The 23045-nt window shown below is 47.3% G+C and overlaps 1 protein-coding gene across 1 annotated transcript; it reads right to left on the bottom strand.

Moving 5' to 3' along the window:
• Nucleotides 1-954: 954 nt before the first annotated feature.
• LOC141148278 (vitamin K epoxide reductase complex subunit 1-like protein 1) lies at nucleotides 955-15293 on the bottom strand. Its single transcript, XM_073635554.1, has 3 exons — nucleotides 15071-15293; nucleotides 8221-8330; nucleotides 955-1662 (listed from the first exon to the last, which is right to left on the bottom strand). The coding sequence occupies exons 1-3, from the start codon at nucleotides 15223-15225 to the stop codon at nucleotides 1430-1432; spliced, it is 498 nt and encodes a 165-aa protein (XP_073491655.1). The 5' UTR covers nucleotides 15226-15293; the 3' UTR covers nucleotides 955-1429.
• Between the last annotated feature and the right edge of the window lie 7752 nt (nucleotides 15294-23045).

The following is a 23045-nucleotide window of genomic DNA, read 5'->3' as shown; positions in this document are numbered from 1 at the left end:
GCAGTCCCACAAAAAAAAAAAAAAAAAAAAAAATCGCAGATCACCCTCATTACTAGTAAAAAAAATAAAATAAAAATGCCCTAAATCTTTCCCATAGTTTGTAGACACTATAAATTTTGCACAAACCAATCAATATACGCTTATTGCGATTTTTTTTTTTACCAAAAATATGTAGAAGAATATACATTATATTGACCTAAACTGATGAAGAATTTTTTTTTTCTTTTTTTTATTTATTATATTATATTTATTATAGCAAAAAGTTAAAAAATAGGGGTTTTTTTTTTTTTTCAAAGTTTTCGGTCTTTTTTTGTTTATAGCGCAAAAAATAAAAATACTACCAAAAGAAAGCTCTATTGTGGGAAAAAAAGGACGCAAATTTAGTTTGGGTACAGCATCGCATGACCACGCAATTGTCAGTTAAAACGACACAGTGCCAAATTGTAAAAAGTGCTCTGGTCAGGAAGGGGGTAAAATCTTCCGGGGCTGAAGTGGTTAGACGACACATTATACTTGTTATAAAGCACCGCGTTACGATAACATGCAATGCACAACAACGTAGCAGGGTAGTATGAACAGTCCCTTCACTTTTCCAATGGGACTGTGTTTGGCAGCCCTGCCAAATCGGTGTTGGTGTGAATGAGCCCTAACCAAAATTTTGGGTGTGGTGACCCCAGTATGTCGGGAAATCGTTGCGTTATGCCGCGTACACACGGTCGGACTTGACAACGGGGCAACCTCCGTCGGCATTTCCGACTGAAAAATTTAGAACATGTTCTATATCTAAGTCCGTCGGAAATGCCAAACAGAAAAAGTCCGATGGGGCGTACACGCGGTCGGAATATCCGACCAAAAGCTCCCATCTGACTTTTTCTGTCGAAAATTCCGACCGTGCGTACACGTCATAAGACTTCTTTTTTTTTTATTCTGGTGTAGACACTTGGAGGGAAGACATTGTATAAAACATCCAATTTATTAGAAGACAACACAAGGCTTGGAATGGTCGAGACACAGGATGACCCTTTACTCTGAAGGCACTTAGCGGCATAAATGATCCACAGATAGTTCTATCTGTGGTCGGTCGTATGCTGTAGTGTTCAAAACCACATAACTAGAGGATTATGGTTAAGAAAAGAGTCCGATAAATTCAGTCTTGAGGTTGACTTGGTACCTAGAAAAGGAAAATGGGAACCACCAATTTAGTTGTTGCTCATTGGCTTCAATCTTCCCAAGATTTCTCAGCCACCCCCAAGGAAGGTCCTCATATCCGGCAGAATATTTCAGACAGAACTACTCTACGATGAGTGATAAAACCGCTAAGAAACCTTTAAAAATAAAAACATGGATGTCTATAAAAAATTGTAACACTGTCAATTAAAAATTCCTGAGTGTTGTTGCAGACACAATGCAGAAAGCGTCACGGCAATCGTCAGTGTGTCTTGCGCTTGTTCTTCTTCTTCTTCTGGGGCTTGGCGGTGAGGGAGCGCAGCCGCACCACATTCAGCAGCAGCAAGGAGAAGTTTAGGACGTAGGTGGTGATGCAGATGACGCAGAAGTCCTCCAGGATGTAGAAGAGGATGTAGGCCAGGTAGAGGGAGCCGGCGATGGACACCAGTGATGTCACTAGAAGGGTCGCGACCGCGGCCAACGAGGGCACAAATCCTGAAGAGGAATGGAAACCCATTAACAGCAAGCAAGTGGACATTGTGATGTGAAGATACAACACAGGCTGCTCTTGTATACTGAATTTGCTTACTCGAAGTTGACTGCATAACGTGAGCTTCTCAAAATGTGCATTAGAAGCTTAAGCAAGTCATTTCCTGACTGCAGGACATCCAGCATCATCTACCACTTTCCTCCCCAACTAGACTGTCCCTGGCCCAACCCTTTCATTCATTGGATTTCAATCTTATCAAACCATGGAGGCTCGACATCAGCTGTGGGTGGCCTGCATGCAAATACAGCCTCCCTAGGAATCTCCACTGCTCTACACTGACACCCACCAAGGCATTTTGATATTTGCAGAACTCCCAAGAGCCCGCCCACTGCTTGCATCAGGACTGAGGGCTTTTGAAAGGAGAACTGAGGCCGGGCGCTGTGATGTTTTCAGGAAGTTGTGTGTAGCAACCTGCTGGCAACGCCCACCATCCATACTGCAAGTACAAAAAAGTAAATGGTTGAATAGAATGTTCTCCCACCTTCCTCTCTGACATGACAACACATCTCCGAATTCCTAAGCATGTGGTGTCATGTCTTGCCTACTTCATTTCTGATGAACTACAATGAAGTGACCTCTCATCTCTGTAAACTCCTCAACACCAACCTCCCTCATCTGGACTACAAAGAACTTGCCTCTCATCTTTGTAAACCCCTCATCACCAACCCCCCCTACCCCCCACCCCATTCCTCTTGTCTAAACCTCCTCCCCTCATCAAAACCCTCCCCCCCCTAGCCCTCATCGAAACCTCCTCCCCTCATCCAAACCTTCTCCCCCTCATCTGTGGAACTACAAAGAACTGACCTCTGATCTCCTTAAACCCCTCATTACCACCACCCCCCCCCCCCCCAAATCCCCTGTCCAACAAACCCCCTCTTGTCCAAAACCACCACCCCTCCTCTGTAGAACTACAAAGAACTGACCTCATCTCCGTAAACCCCACCTCATTATCACCCCCGTCCAAAAAAAAAAAAAAAAAAAAAAAACCCTCCTCTTGTCCAAAACCACCGTCCTCTCATCCAAAACACCCCCCCTCCATCTGTAGAGCTACAGAGAACTAACCTCATCTACCGTAAACCCCTCATCACCAACCCCCCCCCCCCCCCTCTCTCGCCCCAAAACCCCTCAGCTCATCTCCATAAACCCTAATTTTGTATACTGTAGGTAGAGAATGCGGAAAGTTATCAGCCCACAAGATTTCTGCCAGGATTGGCACTTTTCGGACACATAACAAAACTCACTCAGTGGTATATTTAAGAAACCAAATGGAAATTTCAATAGAAAAGAATAGAGCAATAGAAAATTTGAGTGTACATACATTTTAAACACCAACTAGTACCACGGATCCCACTGTGTAACAATAAGCAAGATATGTCTGGAGGTTCTCATTTATCCAGGTCATGGAACATCTAGCAGTAGTTGGAGACATTCAACTGGACTTGATCAACATCTACAAGAGCCCAGTCCTGTTCTTAGACAGGACACTTCATCAATTCTAATGAGTGTTGGAAATACACTATATAGGTAGCACACCATGCCCAATCACCATGGAATGTATAGATGTTGATTGTCCAAAAACAGGATGAAATGTGTGAACATTGTGGAACCCTCCTATACTAGTTACACAATTCCATCCTTGGAGTCTGGAAGTCTGCACAGATGTAAATTATTAGATTTTTATAGCTGAAGTTGTTAATTGTTGTCAAGTCATTGGAGTACAACAGCATTACATGTGGAAGGCAGATGTGTTGAAGGACCTCAACCCTTGTTCAGGGATTCTATTCCAGTTCCATTGAGATAGCCTCTTTCGGGCCACTTTTAAACCCTTTATCCTTTGGTTTCTGTGAAGTACACATTTTGTTTAGAGGAAAACTGGTTCATAAGAGGCAAGAAAAAGGCCATCTACATCAAACTGAAAACCCATCCCTGAACAGAGGTGGGAGGCCTTCAACGCCATTTGTTTTCCACATATAATGCCTTTTTAACATCTCTACGCCAGCGAGTGGACAACAATTTAACCTTTGTCCATGTTACCGAGGAAGTGATACCTATGCAAACGTCTTGATGCCGAGGATAGAATAAAGTAACTAGAACAGGGGGTCCCACAACTTTCACCTTCCATCCTGTTCTTGGACTATCAACATGTATGCATTCAATGGGAATTGGATATAAATGGTGGGTTATGTTCCTGACACTCATTGGAACTAAAGAACTGGTTTGGAGAAACAAGGAAATGTCTTCATCAATCAACAATGTCCAGGAACAGGATGAGTTCTTGTAACAGACTGTCCAACATCTACACATTTCCTGGTGATTGGATCAAGGCCCAAGTGCTACCTGTGTGGATATAAATACTGGGCTATGTTCCTGACACTCACTGGAACAGAAGAAGTGGTCTGGGGAAGCTGTCAAATCTTTAACATCAATCATTATCAAAAAATGGGGAGGGTTCTTGTAGATGTTGATTGTCCAAGAACAGATATGTTCTTGTAGCTGCCAATCGTCCATCCTGTTCTTGGACAAACATCTACACCTTCCCTGGTGACTGAATTAAGGTGTTGGTGCAACCTGTGTGGATATGAATGCTGCAGTATCTTCCTGACACTAACTGGAAATTAAAAAGTAACTCGGAGAAACTACCAAATGTCCTTAACACCAATCAACATTGTCCAAGTACAGGATGGGTTGATTGTCCATAAACAGAATGGTTGGGTATGTGCCGGACACTCGCTAATACTGAAAAAGTGGCTTAATGAAGCTATGAAATATTTCCAACGTCAATCATCACTGTCCAAGAACAGGATGGGTTCTTGTGGATGTTGATTGTGCAAGAGCAGGATGGACAATCAACATCTACACATTCCATGGTGGTTGGATTAAGGTGTTGGTGCTGTGGATATAAATGGATGGGGTGTATTCCTGACACTCACTGGAGACGAAGTAGTGGCTTGGAGAAACCAGAAAATCTTTAATCAGCACTGTGTAAGAACAGGGTGGGTTCTTGTAGATGTTGATTGTCCATCCTGGTCTTGGACAATCCATGTATACAAACTCCATGGTGATTGGATTAAGATGTCGGCGCTACCTATGTGTATATAAATTGTGGGGCATGTTCCCGACACCCACTGGAAAGGAATAAGTAACTTTGAGAAACTGCAATATGTCCTTGACATCAATAAACATTGCCGTCCAAGAACAGGATGGGTTCCTGAAGATGTGGACTGCTCATCCTAGTCTTGAACAACCAACATCTGCACATTCCCCTGGTGATTGGATTAAGGTGTTGGTGCTACCTTTGTGGATATAAATGGTTGGGTATGTGCCTGACACACATTGGTACAGAGGAAGTGGCTTAGGGAAGCTATGAAACATCCTCAAGATGAAACAGGATTGGTTCTTGTAGATGTTGAGTGTCAATCCTGTTCTTGAACAATCAACATCTACACATTCCATGGAACTTGGATTAGGCTGTGTGGGCGATCTGTGTAGACATAAATGCTGGGGTGTGTTCCTGGCACTCACTGGAGATGAAGTAGCGGCTTGGAGAAGCCAGAAACCATCTTAAACATCAATCAACACTGTAAGAACAGGGTGGGTTCCTGTAGCTGTTTATTATCCATCCTGTTTTTGGACAATCCACACGTACACACTCCATGGTGATACTTGGGTAGATATAAATGGTGGGATATGCGCCCAACACTTATTGAAACAGAAGAAGTGGCTTGGAAAAGCTACAGTACAAAACATCTTCAACATCAATCAACATTGTGCCGAATGGGATGGGCTCGTGTACATGTTGACTGGCCGAGAACGGCATGGGTTCTTGTAGATGTTTGTGGTCAATCCTGTTCTTGAACAATCAACATCCACACATTCCATGGAACTTGGATTAGGCTGTGTGGGCGATCTGTGTAGACATAAATGCTGGAGAAGAAGTAGCGGCTTGGAGAAGCCAGAAACCATCTTAAACATCAATCAACACTGGAAGAACAGGGTGGGTTCCTGTAGCTGTTTATTATCGATCCTGTTTTTGGACAATCCACACGTACACACTCCATGGTGATAAGATGGTATGTGTGCTACCCATGTGTAGATAAATCGTGGGGTATGTTCTTGACAACCATTGGAACTGAAGAAATGTCTTGCTGAAGCTATGAAACATCTTCAAAATCAATCAACAATGTCCAAGAACAGGATGGGTGGTTATAGATGTTGATTGCTCATTCTGGTCTTGGACAATCAGCATCTACGCATTTCACAGTGATTGGATTAAGGTGTTGGTGCTACTTGGGTAGATATAAATGCTAGGATATGCGCCCGACACTTATTGAAACAGAAGAAGTGGCTTGGAAAAGCTACAGTATAAAACATCTTCAACATCAATCAACATTGTGCCGAATGGGATGGGCTCGTGTACATGTTGACTGGCCGAGAACGGCATGGGTTCTTGTAGATGTTTGTGGTCCATCTTGTTCTTGGACAATCAACATCTACACATTCCATGGAGAATGGATGAAGGTGTTGGTGCTACCTATATGTATATAAATTGTGGGGTATGTTCCCAACACCCACTGGAACGGAATAAGTAACTTTGAGAAACTGCAATATGTCCTTGACATCAATAAACATTGCCCAAGAACAGGATGGGTTCCTGAAGATGTTCACTGCCCATCCTAGTCTTGAACAACCAACATCTGCACATTCCCCTGGTGATTGGATTAAGGTGTTGGTGCTACCTTTGTGAATATAAATGGTTGGGTACGTGCCTGACACACACTGGTACAGAGGAAGTGGCTTAGGGAAGCCATGAAACATTTTCAAGATGAAACAGGATTGGTTCTTGTAGATGTTGAGTGTCAATCCTGTTCTTGAACAATCAACATCCACACATTCCATGGAACTTGGATTAGGCTGTGTGGGCGATCTGTGTAGACATAAATGCTGGAGAAGAAGTAGCGGCTTGGAGAAGCCAGAAACCATCTTAAACATCAATCAACACTGGAAGAACAGGGTGGGTTCCTGTAGCTGTTTATTATCGATCCTGTTTTTGGACAATCCACACGTACACACTCCATGGTGATAAGATGGTATGTGTGCTACCCATGTGTAGATAAATCGTGGGGTATGTTCTTGACAACCATTGGAACTGAAGAAATGTCTTGCTGAAGCTATGAAACATCTTCAAAATCAATCAACAATGTCCAAGAACAGGATGGGTGGTTATAGATGTTGATTGCTCATTCTGGTCTTGGACAATCAGCATCTACGCATTTCACAGTGATTGGATTAAGGTGTTGGTGCTACTTGGGTAGATATAAATGCTAGGATATGCGCCCGACACTTATTGAAACAGAAGAAGTGGCTTGGAAAAGCTACAGTATAAAACATCTTCAACATCAATCAACATTGTGCCGAATGGGATGGGTTCGTGTACATCTTGACTGGCCGAGAACGGCATCGGTTCGTGTACATCTTGACTGGCCGAGAACGGCATCGGTTCGTGTACATCTTGACTGGCCGAGAACGGCATCGGTTCGTGTACATCTTGACTGGCCGAGAACGGCATCGGTTCGTGTACATCTTGACTGGCCGAGAACGGCATCGGTTCGTGTACATCTTGACTGGCCGAGAACGGCATCGGTTCGTGTACATCTTGACTGGCCGAGAGCGGCATGGGTTCGTGTACACGTTGACTGGCCAAGAACGGCATGGGTTCGTGTACACGTTGACTGGCCGAGAGCGGCATGGGTTCGTGTACATCTTGACTGGCTGAGAACGGCATGGGTTCGTGTACACCTTGACTGGCCGAGAACAGGATGGGTTTGTGTACATGTTGACTAGCCGAGAACAGGATGGGTTCTTGTAGATGTTTGTGGTCCATCTTGTTCTTGGACAATCAACATCTACACATTCCATGGAGAATGGATGAAGGTGTTGGTGCTACTTGTGTGGACACGAATGTTGGAGTATCTTCCTGACACTCATTAGAATTGAAGAAGTATCTGGGATAAAACTACAAAAACATCTTCAACTTTACAATTAAGTCGAGTTGACTACTACTACTACTACTACTACTACTACTACTACTGCTTGGATGGGATTCTCAACTCTCCCTGACTGTTGGCCAATTGTTTGTTTTCTCTCAATTCAGCTCTAGATAGAACAGATTGTGTATTTGCAGTTAAATGGTGAAGGTTGCATTTGTATCGGGAATCCCAATTAAAAAAAAAAAAAAAATATGAAGCTTACCTATCCAGAATGTGGTGATATAGGAGGATTATCTGATATCTGACCACAGCTATTGCTCTTGACTGTTCTTATAAAACATGTTAGAGTGCAATTTCCTGCCCAGTCATGATCTACAGCTCAGGAGAAGGTAAGAAGCTTGGATTGAGGTTGGGTCAGGTTAGAATTTAAAGTGCCTAGGTTGCCTGTAGTAACACCCTGTGGAATAACGATAGGGTGCCTTGTGCTCAGAAGGGTGGGGTTGCCCCAATACTCACCGAGTGCTATCTGCAGGGTGTAGAACAAGATTCCAAACACACTATTGGGCTGATTGAGGAGACTCTGTGCTCCCAAAATACCTTCAACCAATCCAAAGCCTCGACCCCATCTGGAAGAGATGGTAAGAAGATTGAATATAAATCAGACAGTAATAGCACAAAATCATAAATTGTTACACATTCTACAATCTGCACCACACATTGGTGTAGGGGTTCTCTACTGATAAGAGTGGTAAGGATGTGGAACTCCCTTCCACAATCGGTGGTTTCAGAGGGAAGTGACCATTTCAAAAAACTTTTAGATGGGCATATTATGGATCACAATATACACCAATCACAGCTACCGGGAATAAGAATTCGGCTTACCATTAATGAACAGGGGTATGCCCCCACCTCCAGGGGTGAGCTCTATGTAGGGCACACTGATCCCCATACACTGACCTGGAGGTGATCCCCATGTAGGGCACACTGATCCCTATACACAGAATTGGAGGTGATCCCTATGAAGGGCGCACAGATCTCCTATGTAGGGTCCTATGTAGGGCGCACGGATCCCTTTGTGCTGATACCTATAAACTGATCCCTATGTAGGATGCACTGGTCCCTATACACTGATCTCTAAAACCGATCTCTATACACGGACATGGAGATGATCCCTATGTAGGGCACACTAATCTCTACTGAGCTGGAGGTGATCCCTATGTAGGACACAGTGGTCCCCATACACTGATCCATCCCCACACACTGATCCCCATGTAGGGCACACCGATCCCTACGCACTGATCCCTATGTAGGGCACACTGAAACCTACACACTGATCCCCATGTAGGGCACACTGATCCCTATACATTGACCCCTGTGTAGGGCGCACTGCTCTCTATGTAGAGCACATTGATCCCTATGTAGGATGCACTGGTCCTTATACACTGATCTCTATAAACCGATCTCTATACACGTACCTGGAGATGATCCCTATGTAGGGCACACTGATCCCTACTGAGCTGGAGGTGATCCCTATGTAGGACACAGTGGTCCCCATACACTGATCCCCATGTAGGGCACACTGATCCCCACACACTGATCCCCATGTAGGGCACACTGATCCCCACACACTGATCCCCATGTAGGGCACACTGATCCCCACACACTGATCCCCATGTAGGGCACACTGATCCATCCCCATATATTGATCCCTATGTAGGGCACACTGATCCATCCCCATATATTGATCCCTATGTAGGGCACACTGATCCCCCATACACTGATCCCTATGTAGGGCACACTGATTCATCCCCGCACACTGATCCCTATGTAGGGCACACTGATCCATCCCCATATATTGATCCCTATGTAGGGCACACTGATCCATCCCCATATATTGATCCCTATGTAGGGCACACTGATCCATCCCCATATATTGATCCCTATTGTAGGGCACACTGATCCCCACACACTGATCCCCCACACACTGATCCCCACGTAGGGCACACTGATCCCCACACACTAATCCCCACGTAGGGCACACTGATCCCCACACACTAATCCCCATGTAGGGCACACTGATGCCCACACACTAATCCCCATGTAGGGCACACTGATCCCCATACACTGATCCCCATACACTGATCCTCACACATTGATCCCCATGTAGGGCACACTGATCCCCATACACTGATCCCCATGTAGGGCACACTGATCCCCATACACTGATCCCCATGTAGGGCACACTGATCCCCATACACTGATCCCCATGTAGGGCACACTGATCCCCATACACTGATCCCCATGTAGGGCACACTGATCCCCATACACTGATCCCCATGTAGGGCACACTGATCCCCATACACTGATCCCCATGTAGGGCACACTGATCCCCATACACTGATCCTCACACATTGATCCCCATGTAGGGCACACTGATCCCCACACACTGATCCCCATGTAGGGCACACTGATCCCCACACATTGATCCCCATGCAGGGCACACTGATCCCCACACACTGATCCCCATGTAGGGCACACTGATCCCCACACACTGATCCCCCACACACTGATCCCCCACACACTGATCCCCACACACTGATCCCTATGCAGGGCACACTGATCCCCACACATTGATCCCTATGCAGGGCACACTGATCCCCACACATTGATCCCTATGCAGGGCACACTGATCCCCACACACTGATCCCCATGTAGGGCACACTGATCCCCACACACTGATCCCCCACACACTGATCCCCATGTAGGGCACACTGATCCCCACACACTGATCCCTATGCAGGGCACACTGATCCCCATACACTGATCCCCATGTAGGGCACACTGATCCTCACACATTGATCCCCATGTAGGGCACACTGATCCCCATGTAGGGCACACTGATCCCCATGTAGGGCACACTGATCCCCATGTAGGGCACACTGATCCCCATGTAGGGCACACTGATCCCCATGTAGGGCACACTGATCCCCATGTAGGGCACACTGATCCCCCATAGACACTGATTCATCCCCGCACACTGATCCCCACACACTGACCCCCATGTAGGGCACACTGATCCCCACACACTGAACCCCACACACTGATCCCTATATAGGGCACACTGATCCCCATGTAGGGCACACTGATCCCCATGTAGGGCACACTGATCCCCATGTAGGGCACACTGATCCCCATACACTGATCCCTATGTAGGGCACACTGATCCCCCATACACTGATCACCATACACTGATCCCTCATACACTGATCACCATACACTGATCCCTATGTAGGGCACACTAATCACCATACACTGATCCCTATGTAGGGCACACTGATCCCCATACACTGATCCCCATACACTGATCCCCATACACTGATCCCCATGTAGGGCACACTGATCCCCATGTAGGGCACACTGATCCCCATGTAGGGCACACTGATCCCCATGTAGGGCACACTGATCCCCATGTAGGGCACACTGATCCCTATGTAGGGCACACTGATCCCCACACACTGATCCTCACACATTGATCCCTATGTAGGGCACACTGATCCCCCATACACTGATCACCATACACTGATCCCTCATACACTGATCACCATACACTGATCCCTATGTAGGGCACACTAATCACCATACACTGATCCCTATGTAGGGCACACTGATCCCCATACACTGATCCCCATACACTGATCCCCATACACTGATCCCCATGTAGGGCACACTGATCCCCATACACTGATCACCATACACTGATCCCTATGTAGGGCACACTGATCCCCCATAGACACTGATTCATCCCCGCACACTGATCCCCACACACTGACCCCCATGTAGGGCACACTGATCCCCCATAGACACTGATTCATCCCCGCACACTGATCCCCACACACTGACCCCCATGTAGGGCACACTGATCCCCACACACTGACCCCCATGTAGGGCACACTGATCCCCCATAGACACTGATTCATCCCCGCACACTGATCCCCACACACTGACCCCCATGTAGGGCACACTGATCCCCACACACTGAACCCCACACACTGAACCCCACACACTGATCCCTATATAGGGCACACTGATCCCCATGTAGGGCACACTGATCCCCATGTAGGGCACACTGATCCCCATGTAGGGCACACTGATCCCCATGTAGGGCACACTGATCCCCATACACTGATCCCTATGTAGGGCACACTGATCCCCATACACTGATCCCTATGTAGGGCACACTGATCCCCACACACTGATCCTCACACATTGATCACCATACACTGATCCCCATACACTGATCCCCACACATTGATCCCTATGTAGGGCACACTGATCCCCCATACACTGATCACCATACACTGATCCCTCATACACTGATCACCATACACTGATCCCTATGTAGGGCACACTGATCCCCATACACTGATCCCCATACACTGATCCCTATGTAGGGCACACTGATCCCCATACACTGATCCCCATGTAGGGCACACTGATCCCCATACACTGATCCCCATGTAGGGCACACTGATCCCCATACACTGATCCCCATGTAGGGCACACTGATCCCCATACACTGATCCCCATGTAGGGCACACTGATCCCCATACACTGATCCCTATGTAGGGCACACTGATCCCCACACACTGATCCTCACACATTGATCACCATACACTGATCCCTATGTAGGGCACACTGATCCCCCATACACTGATCACCATACACTGATCCCTAGTCACACCGATCCCCACACACCGATGCCCCATACACACCGATCCATCCCCATTTATTGATCCCTATGTAGGGCACACTGATCCCCATACACTGATCCCTATATAGGGCACAGTGATCCCCATGTAGGGCACACTGATCCCCATACACTGATCCCTATATAGGGCACAGTGATCCCCATGTAGGGCACACTGATCCCCATATAGGGCACACTGATCCCCATATAGGGCACACTGATCCCCACACACATTGATCCCTATGTAGGGCACACTGATCCCCACACACTGATCCCCATACAATGATCCCTATGTAGGGCACACTGATCCCCCATACACACTGATCCCCACATACACACTGATCCCTATGTAGGGCACACTGATCCCCACACACACTGATCCCCACATACACACTGATCCCTATGTAGGGCACACTGATCCCCACATACACACTGATCCCCACACACACACACACTGATCCCCACACACACACACACTGATCCCCACACACACACACTGATCCCCACACACACACACACACACACACACACACACACACTGATCCCCACACACACACACACACACACACTGATCCCCACACACACTGATCCCCACACACACTGATCCCCACACACACTGATCCCCACACACACACACACACACACACACTGATCCCCACACACACACACACACACACACACACACTGATCCCCACACACACACTGATCCCCACACACACACTGATCCCCACACACACACTGATCCCCACACACACACACACACACTGATCCCCACATACACACTGATCCCTATGTAGGGCACACTGATCCCTATGTAGGGCACACTGATCCCTATACACACTGATCCCCACACACACACTGATCCCCACACACACTGATCCCTATGTAGGGCACACTGATCCCCACACACACTGATCCCCACATACGGCACACTGATCCCTATGTAGGGCACACTGATCCCCACACACACACTGATCCCCACATACACTGATCCCTATGTAGGGCACACTGATCCCTATACACACTGATCCCCACATACACACATCCCTATGTAGGGCACACTGATCCCTATACACACACACACACACACTGATCCCCACACACACACTGATCCCCATGTAGGGCACACTGATCCCCACATACACACTGATCCCTATGTAGGGCACACTGATCCCTATACACACTGATCCCCACACACACACACACTGATCCCTATGTAGGGCACACTGATCCCCACACACACTGATCCCCACATACACACTGATCCCCACATACGGCACACTGATCCCTATACACACTGATCCCCACATACACACTGATCCCCACATACACACTGATCCCCACATACACACATCCCTATGTAGGGCACACTGATCCCTATACACACTGATCCCCACACACACACACTGATCCCCACACACACTGATCCCCACACACACACACTGATCCCCACACACACTGATCCCCACACACACACTGATCCCTATACACACTGATCCCCACATACACACTGATCCCTATGTAGGGCACACTGATCCACACACACACACACACACACACACACTGATCCCCACATACACACTGATCCCCACATACGGCACACTGATCCCCACATACGGCACACTGATCCCTACATACACACTGATCCCCATGTAGGGCACACTGATCCCCATGTAGGGCACACTGATCCCCACATACACACTGATCCCTATGTAGGGCACACTGATCCCTATACACACTGATCCCCACACACACACACACACACACACACACACTGATCCCCCCACACACACACACACACTGATCCCCATGTAGGGCACACTGATCCCCATGTAGGGCACACTGATCCCCACACACACTGATCCCCACACAGACACACTGATCCCTATGTAGGGCACACTGATCCCCACATACACACTGATCCCCACACACACACACTGATCCCCACACACACACACACACACAGATCCCCACACACACACACACACACACTGATCCCCACACACACACACTGATCCCCACACACACACACTGATCCCCACACACACACACACACACACTGATCCCCACACACACACACACTGATCCCCACACACACACACACACACACACACACACACACACTGATCCCCACACACACACACACTGATCCCTATGTAGGGCACACTGATCCCCACACAGACACACTGATCCCCACACACACTGATCCCTATGTAGGGCACACTGATCCCCACACACACTGATCCCCACACACACACACTGATCCCCACACACACACACTGATCCCTATGTAGGGCACACTGATCCCCACACACACACACACACACACACACACACACACACACACACACACACACTGATCCCTATACACACTGATCCCCACACACACACTGATCCCTATGTAGGGCACACTGATCCCCACACAGACACACTGATCCCCACACACACTGATCCCTATGTAGGGCACACTGATCCCCACACACACTGATCCCCACACACACACACACACACACTGATCCCTATACACACACACTGATCCCCACACACACACTGATCCACACACACACACACTGATCCCCACACACTGATCCCTATACACACTGATCCCTACATACTGACCTGGAGGTGAAGACCTTGGAGCAGCTGATGTCGGGGTTGATATCACACAGGGCGGTGTATTCCGGGTCCCTCTCCCGGGAAGTCTCCACATGATAGGCGTACACCGACAGCCCGATCCCCGCCACACACAGCGCGACCCTCACCGCCCGCTCCATCCTCCGATCACCACCGCTGACGTGTCCCGCCTGCCCGGCCCCGCCCACCTACTTCACTACAGGAGGAGGAGGAGGAAGAGGCGGGGACGTGGGAGGTTCCTGCAGAGACCTTTTGTGCCTGCACGACCCACAGGGGGCGGGGCCGGTCAAAAATCACAGCGTATCCATTGTAGGGGGGCGGAGCGTGCGCTGCAGCTGATAGAAATGTATGACACTCAGGGGGCGGGGCTGATAATAAAGTTCTTTGTACAGTATCTCTTGGGGGGGGGCGGAGCTTGCACTGCAGCCAATACAATGTGTCAGTGTGAGATTGGAGAGGATACATTGTATGAGAGATTAGAGGAGTACAGAGGAGGAGGAGGAGGTCAGACACAGGACATTGTGTGTGTATATATATATATATATATATATATGTATATATGTGTATATTTTTATATATATATATATATATATATATACATATATATATACATACATATATATACAGTAGATATATAGATTGTGTATATAGATATATATATATTATTGTCTATAGAAATATGATCAGAGGAATTGATCATTCTATGTCCCATACACTTATTGATCACATCGATCTCTCTCCTACAATCACATCTTCCCATCCACAATAATAAGAATATTTTTCTAAAAAAAATCGATCAATTTTGTTTATAATCAATCAATGAGAGTGTGTATGTCTTTCCGATTCACTGATCCAATCATATGAGGAATTATTCCATCAGACCGTTGGATATGAGCATGAGAGCTGACCATACACCATACAACCTGATTATTATATAAGATCTGCACTCACCAGACACTTTATTAATTAGCACTCCAATGGTCTCCACACTCACCAGATCTCATCCAATAGAGCACCTTTGGTCCTCCTCACTAGTAGCGGGTTGGACCCCGTTTTGCCTTCATTCCTCGTGGCAGAGATACAACAAGGTGTCGGAAACGTTCCTCGGATATTTTGCTCCGTAGTGACATGATAGCATCACTCAGCTGCTGCAGATTTGTCGGCTGCACATCCATGATGCCAATCTCCCTTCTCACCACATCCCAAAGGAGCTCTATTGGATGAGATGTGGTGAGTGTGGAGGCCATTGGAGTACAGGGACCTCATTGTCCAGTGGTGAGATGATTGGAGCTTTGTGACATGGTGCATTATCCTGCTGGAAGGAGCCATCAGAAGATGGGGACACTGTAGTCATAAAGGGATGGACATGGTCAGCAACAATACTCAGGTAGGTCGTGGCGGTTTAACAGCCCCCCTCCTACCATATAGACAAATGATGGTGGAGTGGGCGGCTCTTGTTCTGGGACGACGTCATATGACGGCGCCGAGTCTCATCGGGATCGCACGCCCGCGACAATCTCGGTAAAGGGCCGCGGCCCTTTACCCATGTGATTGGCTGTGTCCAATCACAGCTGATCACATGTAAACAAGGAGGTGTCATTTATGGGCTCTCCTTACCTCATACTGACAGAGTGTGAGGAGAGGAGAGCCGATCAGCAGCAGCCCCTGCAGGGGAGACGTGTATAGGTAATCAGGGCACTGATTACAATGCTGCCCCAACAGTGCCCATCAGTGACACTAGTCTGTGCTCATCAGTGATGCCAATCAGTGATACCTTTAAGTGCTCATTAGTGCCTGCCCATCTGTGCCACCTATCATTGCCCATAAGTGCCCATCAGGGCCACCTATCAGTGCGCCTATTAGTGCCCATTAGTGCTGCATATTAGTACCCTCTCATCAGTGCCCATCAGTAACACTAGTCTGTGCCCATCAGTGATGCCTTTCAGTGCTCATTAGTGCCTTCCCATTGGTGCCTGCCCATCTGTGCCACCTATCATTGCCCATAAGTGCCACCTATCAGTGTCCATCAGTGACACTAGTCTGTGCCCATCAGTGATGCCTTTCAATGCCCATTAGTGCCTGCCCATCAGTGCCGCCTATCATTGCCCATAAGTGCCCATCAGGGCCACCTATCAGTGCCCATCAGTGCTGCCTATTAGTGCCCATTAGTGCTGCATATTAGTGCCCTCTCATCAATGCCACCCCATCAGTGCCCTTCAGTGCCCATCTGTGACACTAGTCTGTGCCCATCAGTGATGCCTTTCAGTGCTCATTAGTGCCTTCCCATTAGTGCCTGCCCATCTGTGCCACCTATCATTGGCCATAAGTGCCCATCAGTGCCACCTATCAGTGTCCATCAGTGACACTAGTCTGTGCCCATCAGTGATGCCTTTCAGTGCCCATTAGTGCCTGCCCATCAGTGCCGCCCATCAGTGCCACCTATCATTGCCCATTAATGCTGCATATTAGTGCCCCCTCATCAGTGCCGCCCATCTGTGCCACCTATTATTGCCCATCAGTGCCACCTCTCAGTGCTGCCTATTAGTGCTGCATATTAGTGCCCCTCATTAGTGCCACCCCATCAGTGCCCATCAGTGCCGCCCATCTGTGTCACCTATTATTGCCCATCAGTGCCGCCCATCTGTGTCACCTATTATTGCCCATCAGTGCCACCTCTCAGTGCTGCCCATTAGTGCCCATTAGTGCTGCATATTAGTGCCCCCTCATCAGTGCCCTTCAGTACCACCTATCAGTGCTGCATATTAGTGCCTCCTCATCAGTGCCGTTTCCTCGGCGCACATCAGTGAAGGAGAAAAATTACTTTTTCACAAAAGTTTCTGTCAGAAACTAAGAAAACTCTGGAACCAGTCTGCCCTCTGCCCGTTCTCCTCTGACCTCTGACAGCAACAAGACATTTTCCTCCACACAACTTCCGCTCACTGAATATTTTCTCTTTTTCCCACCATTCTCTGTAAACCCGAGAGATGGTTGTGTGTGAAAATCCCAGAAATACTCAGACCCGCCCGTCTGCCACCAACAATCATGCCGCGTTCAAAGTCACCCTTTCTTCCCTATTCTGATGCTCGGTTTGAGCTTCAGCAAGTCATCTTCACCGCGTCTAGCTGCCTAAATGCATTGAGTTGCTGCCATGTGATTGGCTGATTAGCAATTTGTGTTACCAAGAAATTGAACAGGTGTACCTAATAAAGTGGCCGGTGAGTGTATATAGCACCAACAATTTGCTCAGCACTTTACAATATAAAGGGTGACAGTGCGATTACAATACAGTGCAATACAGAAGGAATAGGAGGGTCCTGCTCATGGAGCTTACAATCTAAAGGGAGGAGGAGGTGGTACAAAAGGTGATGACTGCGGGGGGATGATCTGATGGAGGCGGAGCCAATGGCTGCTCTGCTATCAATCTATCCAATCAAGAGCCGAGAACCCCCGGGCAGAGGGACAGCGCGTCCCCACCGGATGGAGTTCCAGGGCTCAGGTAAGTAAAACGGGGACCATTTGGCTGGCTAAAGACCAGAGCACTTTTTGCTATTCGGCACTGCGTCGCTTTAACTGACAATTGCGCGGTCGTGCGACGTGGCTCCCAAACAAAATTGACGTCCTTTTTTTCCCCACAAATAGAGCTTTCTTTTGGTGGTATTTAATCACCTCTGCGGTTTTTATTGTTTGCGCTATAAACAAAAAAAAATAGCGACAATTTTGAAAAAAACGCAATATTTTTTACTTTTTGCTATAAAAAATATCCCCAAAAAATATATGAAAAAACATTTTTTTCCTCAGTTTAGGCCGATATGTATTCTTCTACATAGTTTTGGTAAAAAAAAATCGCAATAAGTGTTTATTGATTGGTTTGCGCAAAAGTTATAGCGTCTACAAAATAGGGGATAGATTTATGGCATTTTTATTAATAATTTTTTTTTTACTAGTAATGGCGGCGATCAGCGATTTTTATTGTGACTGCGACATTATGGCGGACACATCAGACACTTTTGGCGTGATTTTGGCACCTTTACATTTATATAAAGCGCTGCGTAAACTGTCGGCGCTATATAAATCCTTTATAATAATATACAGCGATCAGTGCAATTAAAAATGCATTGATTACTGTGTAAATGGGACTGGCAGTGAAGGGGTTAACCACTAGGGGGCAATGAAGGGGTTAAATGTGTCCTAGGGAGTGATTCTAACTGTGGGGGGGAGGGGCTATGTGTGGCACGACACTGATCACCAATCCCCATTACAGGGAGCAGAGATCAGTGTCCTGTCACTAGGCAGAACGGGGAAATGCTTGTTTACATCAGCATGTCCTCGTTCTTCCTCACCGTGAGACAATCGTGAGTATCCCCGCAGACATCGAGTCCGTGGGACCTGCAATCACACTCACGGAGGTCACGATGGGCACGCACCCGCAAACCGCTTCTTAAAGGGCAATGTACGGGTACGTTAATCTGCCTGTACGTGCCCTTCTGCCGACGTACATCGGCGTGAGCCGGTCGGCAAGCGGTTAAGCATTACCTAAAGGCAGACATGTTAGGAGCTGACCGAACTGGGGCAGGAAGTTCCAGAGGATGGGAGAGGCTCTGGAGAAGTCCTGAAGGCGAGCATGGGAGGAGGAGACAAGGGAGCTAGAGAGCAGGAGGTCTTGGGAGGAGCGGAGAGGACAGTTTGGATGATATCTGCAGATGAGGTTGGTGATGTAGCTGGGGGCGATGTTGTGGATGGCTTTGTATGTTGTGGTTAGTATTTTGAATTTTCTATATTGGACTAGAAGCCAGCGAAAGAACTGTCAGAGAAGGCCAGCAGCCACGGAACGGTTAGTAAGGTAAACGAGAAGCTTGTACAATCTCCTTTAGATCTGCTCTGTTATATAGTACAAGGGCCTCCCCTGTTTTTGATCGTAATTAAATGAATAGTTTCGGTTTGTCCTCACGTTACATAGTTTCAGTAAATCTAAAGGAGATTGTACAATCAGATTGTATAGTGTATGGCCAGCTGAGGAGAAGGAGGATATCACCTGCTATGAAATCACTGTGGGGGAGTGCTGCCCATCATCTCTTGGGAAAGGGATCAGTATAGGGCCCATTATTCTTGGACCCCCAACTGTCGGTAATCTTGTCTGTGTAGGGGTGTCCTCTTGAAGGACTCGACCTCATTTATTCCTCCACCAGACAGTCACACCTTTTTAATTTTCAAACTTTTTGTTTGGCATTAGTCAGCGACAGGATGGGAAGTGTCTGTTGGTTGGCCGGATTTGTTTCTTTCGGCAGGTCGACAATCATCATTCATCGCAAATGAAGTGGATCTGCATCATCAGGCAACACGATAGACGATGGATGTACAATGGTGGCATTCAAAGATCTTTTAGTGAAGACAGTTATAAAAGAGAAAGAAAACAAGATGTAAGTAAAAACAGGTTAGGGTATTGCTCAGTGGAAGAGCCATTGACTGAGGATCAAGAGGTCCCTGGTCCAAATCCAGGTGCTCTCTGGACAGTGGAAGAGCCATTGACTGAGGATCAAAAGGTCCCTGGTCCAAATCCAGGTGCTCTCGGGAAAGTGGAAGAGCCATTGACTGAGGATCAAGAGGTCCCTGATACAAATACAGGTGCTCTCTGGAAAGTGGAAGAGCCATTGACTGAGGATCAAGAGGTCCCTGATACAAATCCAGGTGCTCTCTGGAAAGTTGAAGAGCCATTGACTGAGGATCCCTGGTCCAAATCCAGGTGCTCTCTGGACAGTGGAAGAGCCATTGACTGAGGATCAAGAGGTCCCTGGTCCAAATTCAGGTGCTCTCTGGACAGTGGAAGAGCCATTGACTGAGGATCAAGAGGTCCCTGGTCCAAATTCAGGTGCTCTCTGGACAGTGGAAGAGCCATTGACTGAGGATCAAGAGGTCCCTGGTCCAAATCCAGGTGCTCTCTGGAAAGCCTAATTTATTTCTACAAGAGCTCGCAGCCTTTGATTTTCGGATGACGCCATCCAAAAGTCTTTAGGAAAAGATGGTTATACAAGAGAAAGAAAGCTAATTTTCTTTTTTAAGTTTGGGAAAATGTGGGGGTATAATTTAGTGGTAAAGGATTCCACTGTGGCTTGAGTGGTCCCTGGTTCAAATTAAGATGCCACCTAGGAGTCCAATGCCTCACTTTTGTCTGCAGGGGAAAGGCCACCATCTTTGAATGGTGCCCACTAAAAGATATTTTGAAAGAGAATGTCTAGAAAAAACACGGGGGTATAGATCAGTGGCTGAGCATTCTGATGCAAGGCGAGAGAGGTCTCCAGCCCAAACCTGGGTTTCCCATGAAGGATCTCAAACTTATTTACTCCTCAAAACCTCAAATTTTTTAATAGTGGCTCCCCAATGACTGCAAATGAAGGGAAAAAAAAGTCAAATTAAGCTGGGAAAACATGGGGGGGGGGGGGGGTATGGCTCAGTGGCAGAACTTTTGGCTGCACTTTGAGAGGTCCCTTGTTCAAATCTGGGTGCCCTCTGTAAGACCTTCAGCTTATATGTTGGGAAAAATGTTGGAGGTACAACTCTGTAGCTCAGCATTAAACTGCAGTTTAAGGTCCCCGGGTTCCCCCCTCTGTATGCCTGCAGTGGAGTCTATGGTCTTCTAACATTATCTTTCAAATTATATCAAATAGTTTAAAAAAAATGAGAATACTCAAGAAAGAAAAAAACTTTGGAAAAACGTGAGGCCATAGATCAGTAGCAGAGCACTGAACTTCAGGTGCCACCTGGAAGGCGTCAGCCTTGTTTGCCTCTCCAAGGGATGGTTGTAACCTATGACATTGAACTGCGACCTGCAAACGTCTTCGAAATACAAGAATTATCAAACAATAAAGAAAAAGCGTATGGAACGGCCCAGTGGTGCAGAGGCGTAACTAGAACCTTCAAGACCCCGGTGCAAGAAACTCTAAAGGGCCCCCAGCTGGGACCCTTTCATTTCGAGCCCGGTGGCTGAAAACCAGGGCCTGGTTGCAAGTTCGACCTTTGTGACCCTGGTAGTTCCACTGGAGTCAATCGTTTTTTATTATTATTTTTTCTTACTATTTAATCTTATTTATTTAGGTTTTTTTTTTTTTTTTACAATTTTATTTTTTATTATTTTTTAGGAGCCTCGTCAGGGGGGGGGGGGGGGGGGGGGGCTTTGGTGAGATATCAGGGGTCTAAACCGACCTCTGATGTTTCACCTTTGAGACAGCGAAAGGAGATGGAGGACACAGCCCTCCATCTCCTTCTCGGCAGCCTCAGCTGCACAGAATGACTGAACAAAAATAGCTCTGTACAGAGGCTTCCTGTTCGTTAACAACCTGAAGCATAGTAAATACCGTTTACTATGTTTCAGTTATGAATGGACAGAATCAGTGACCGATATGGACCACTCACTCTATTCATTCAGAAAAGGAAGGGGCCGGTAAATGACACATTTACCGGCCCCTTCCCCCACTCTCCATCCTAACAGCATCCCCCCGCAGCAGCGGACGGGAGAGGGGAAGGAACAAAATAGATTAGAACGCACACATACAAAAATGACATTTCAATCCTCCAAGGCTATTTAAAACACCTGAACATATTCAAAAATATGGGGATTTAGTTACACCCTATGGCCATATAGTGCTACGCCCACTACTACGTCAAAGTACCCCATTATCAGTGGGTCCTACACTATTCATAGAATGGAAGATCCTGCCTTTATGGGAGAACTATAAGGGACTCCTCCTATAACACTGGTGGAAACTAATAAGAGGTAATGAAGGGGGGGGGGGGGTGGTGCTCCAGCCCAAGGGACTTGGGGGGAAGGGGGACAGCACAGGGGGGCCAGAAGGAAATACAGGGGCCCTGGGGGGAGCATAAAGAGGCTGGATAGGAGGGGTGGTGGCATATAGATGAACCGATCCCCTCCCCCCTGAATGGCTCCAGGAGGGGAGAGGAGGAGAAG

This window comes from Aquarana catesbeiana, linkage group LG06 (genome assembly GCF_042186555.1).
Source record: "Aquarana catesbeiana isolate 2022-GZ linkage group LG06, ASM4218655v1, whole genome shotgun sequence".
NCBI lineage: Eukaryota > Metazoa > Chordata > Amphibia > Anura > Ranidae > Aquarana > Aquarana catesbeiana.
This window is presented reverse-complemented; position numbering and strand designations above follow the sequence as displayed.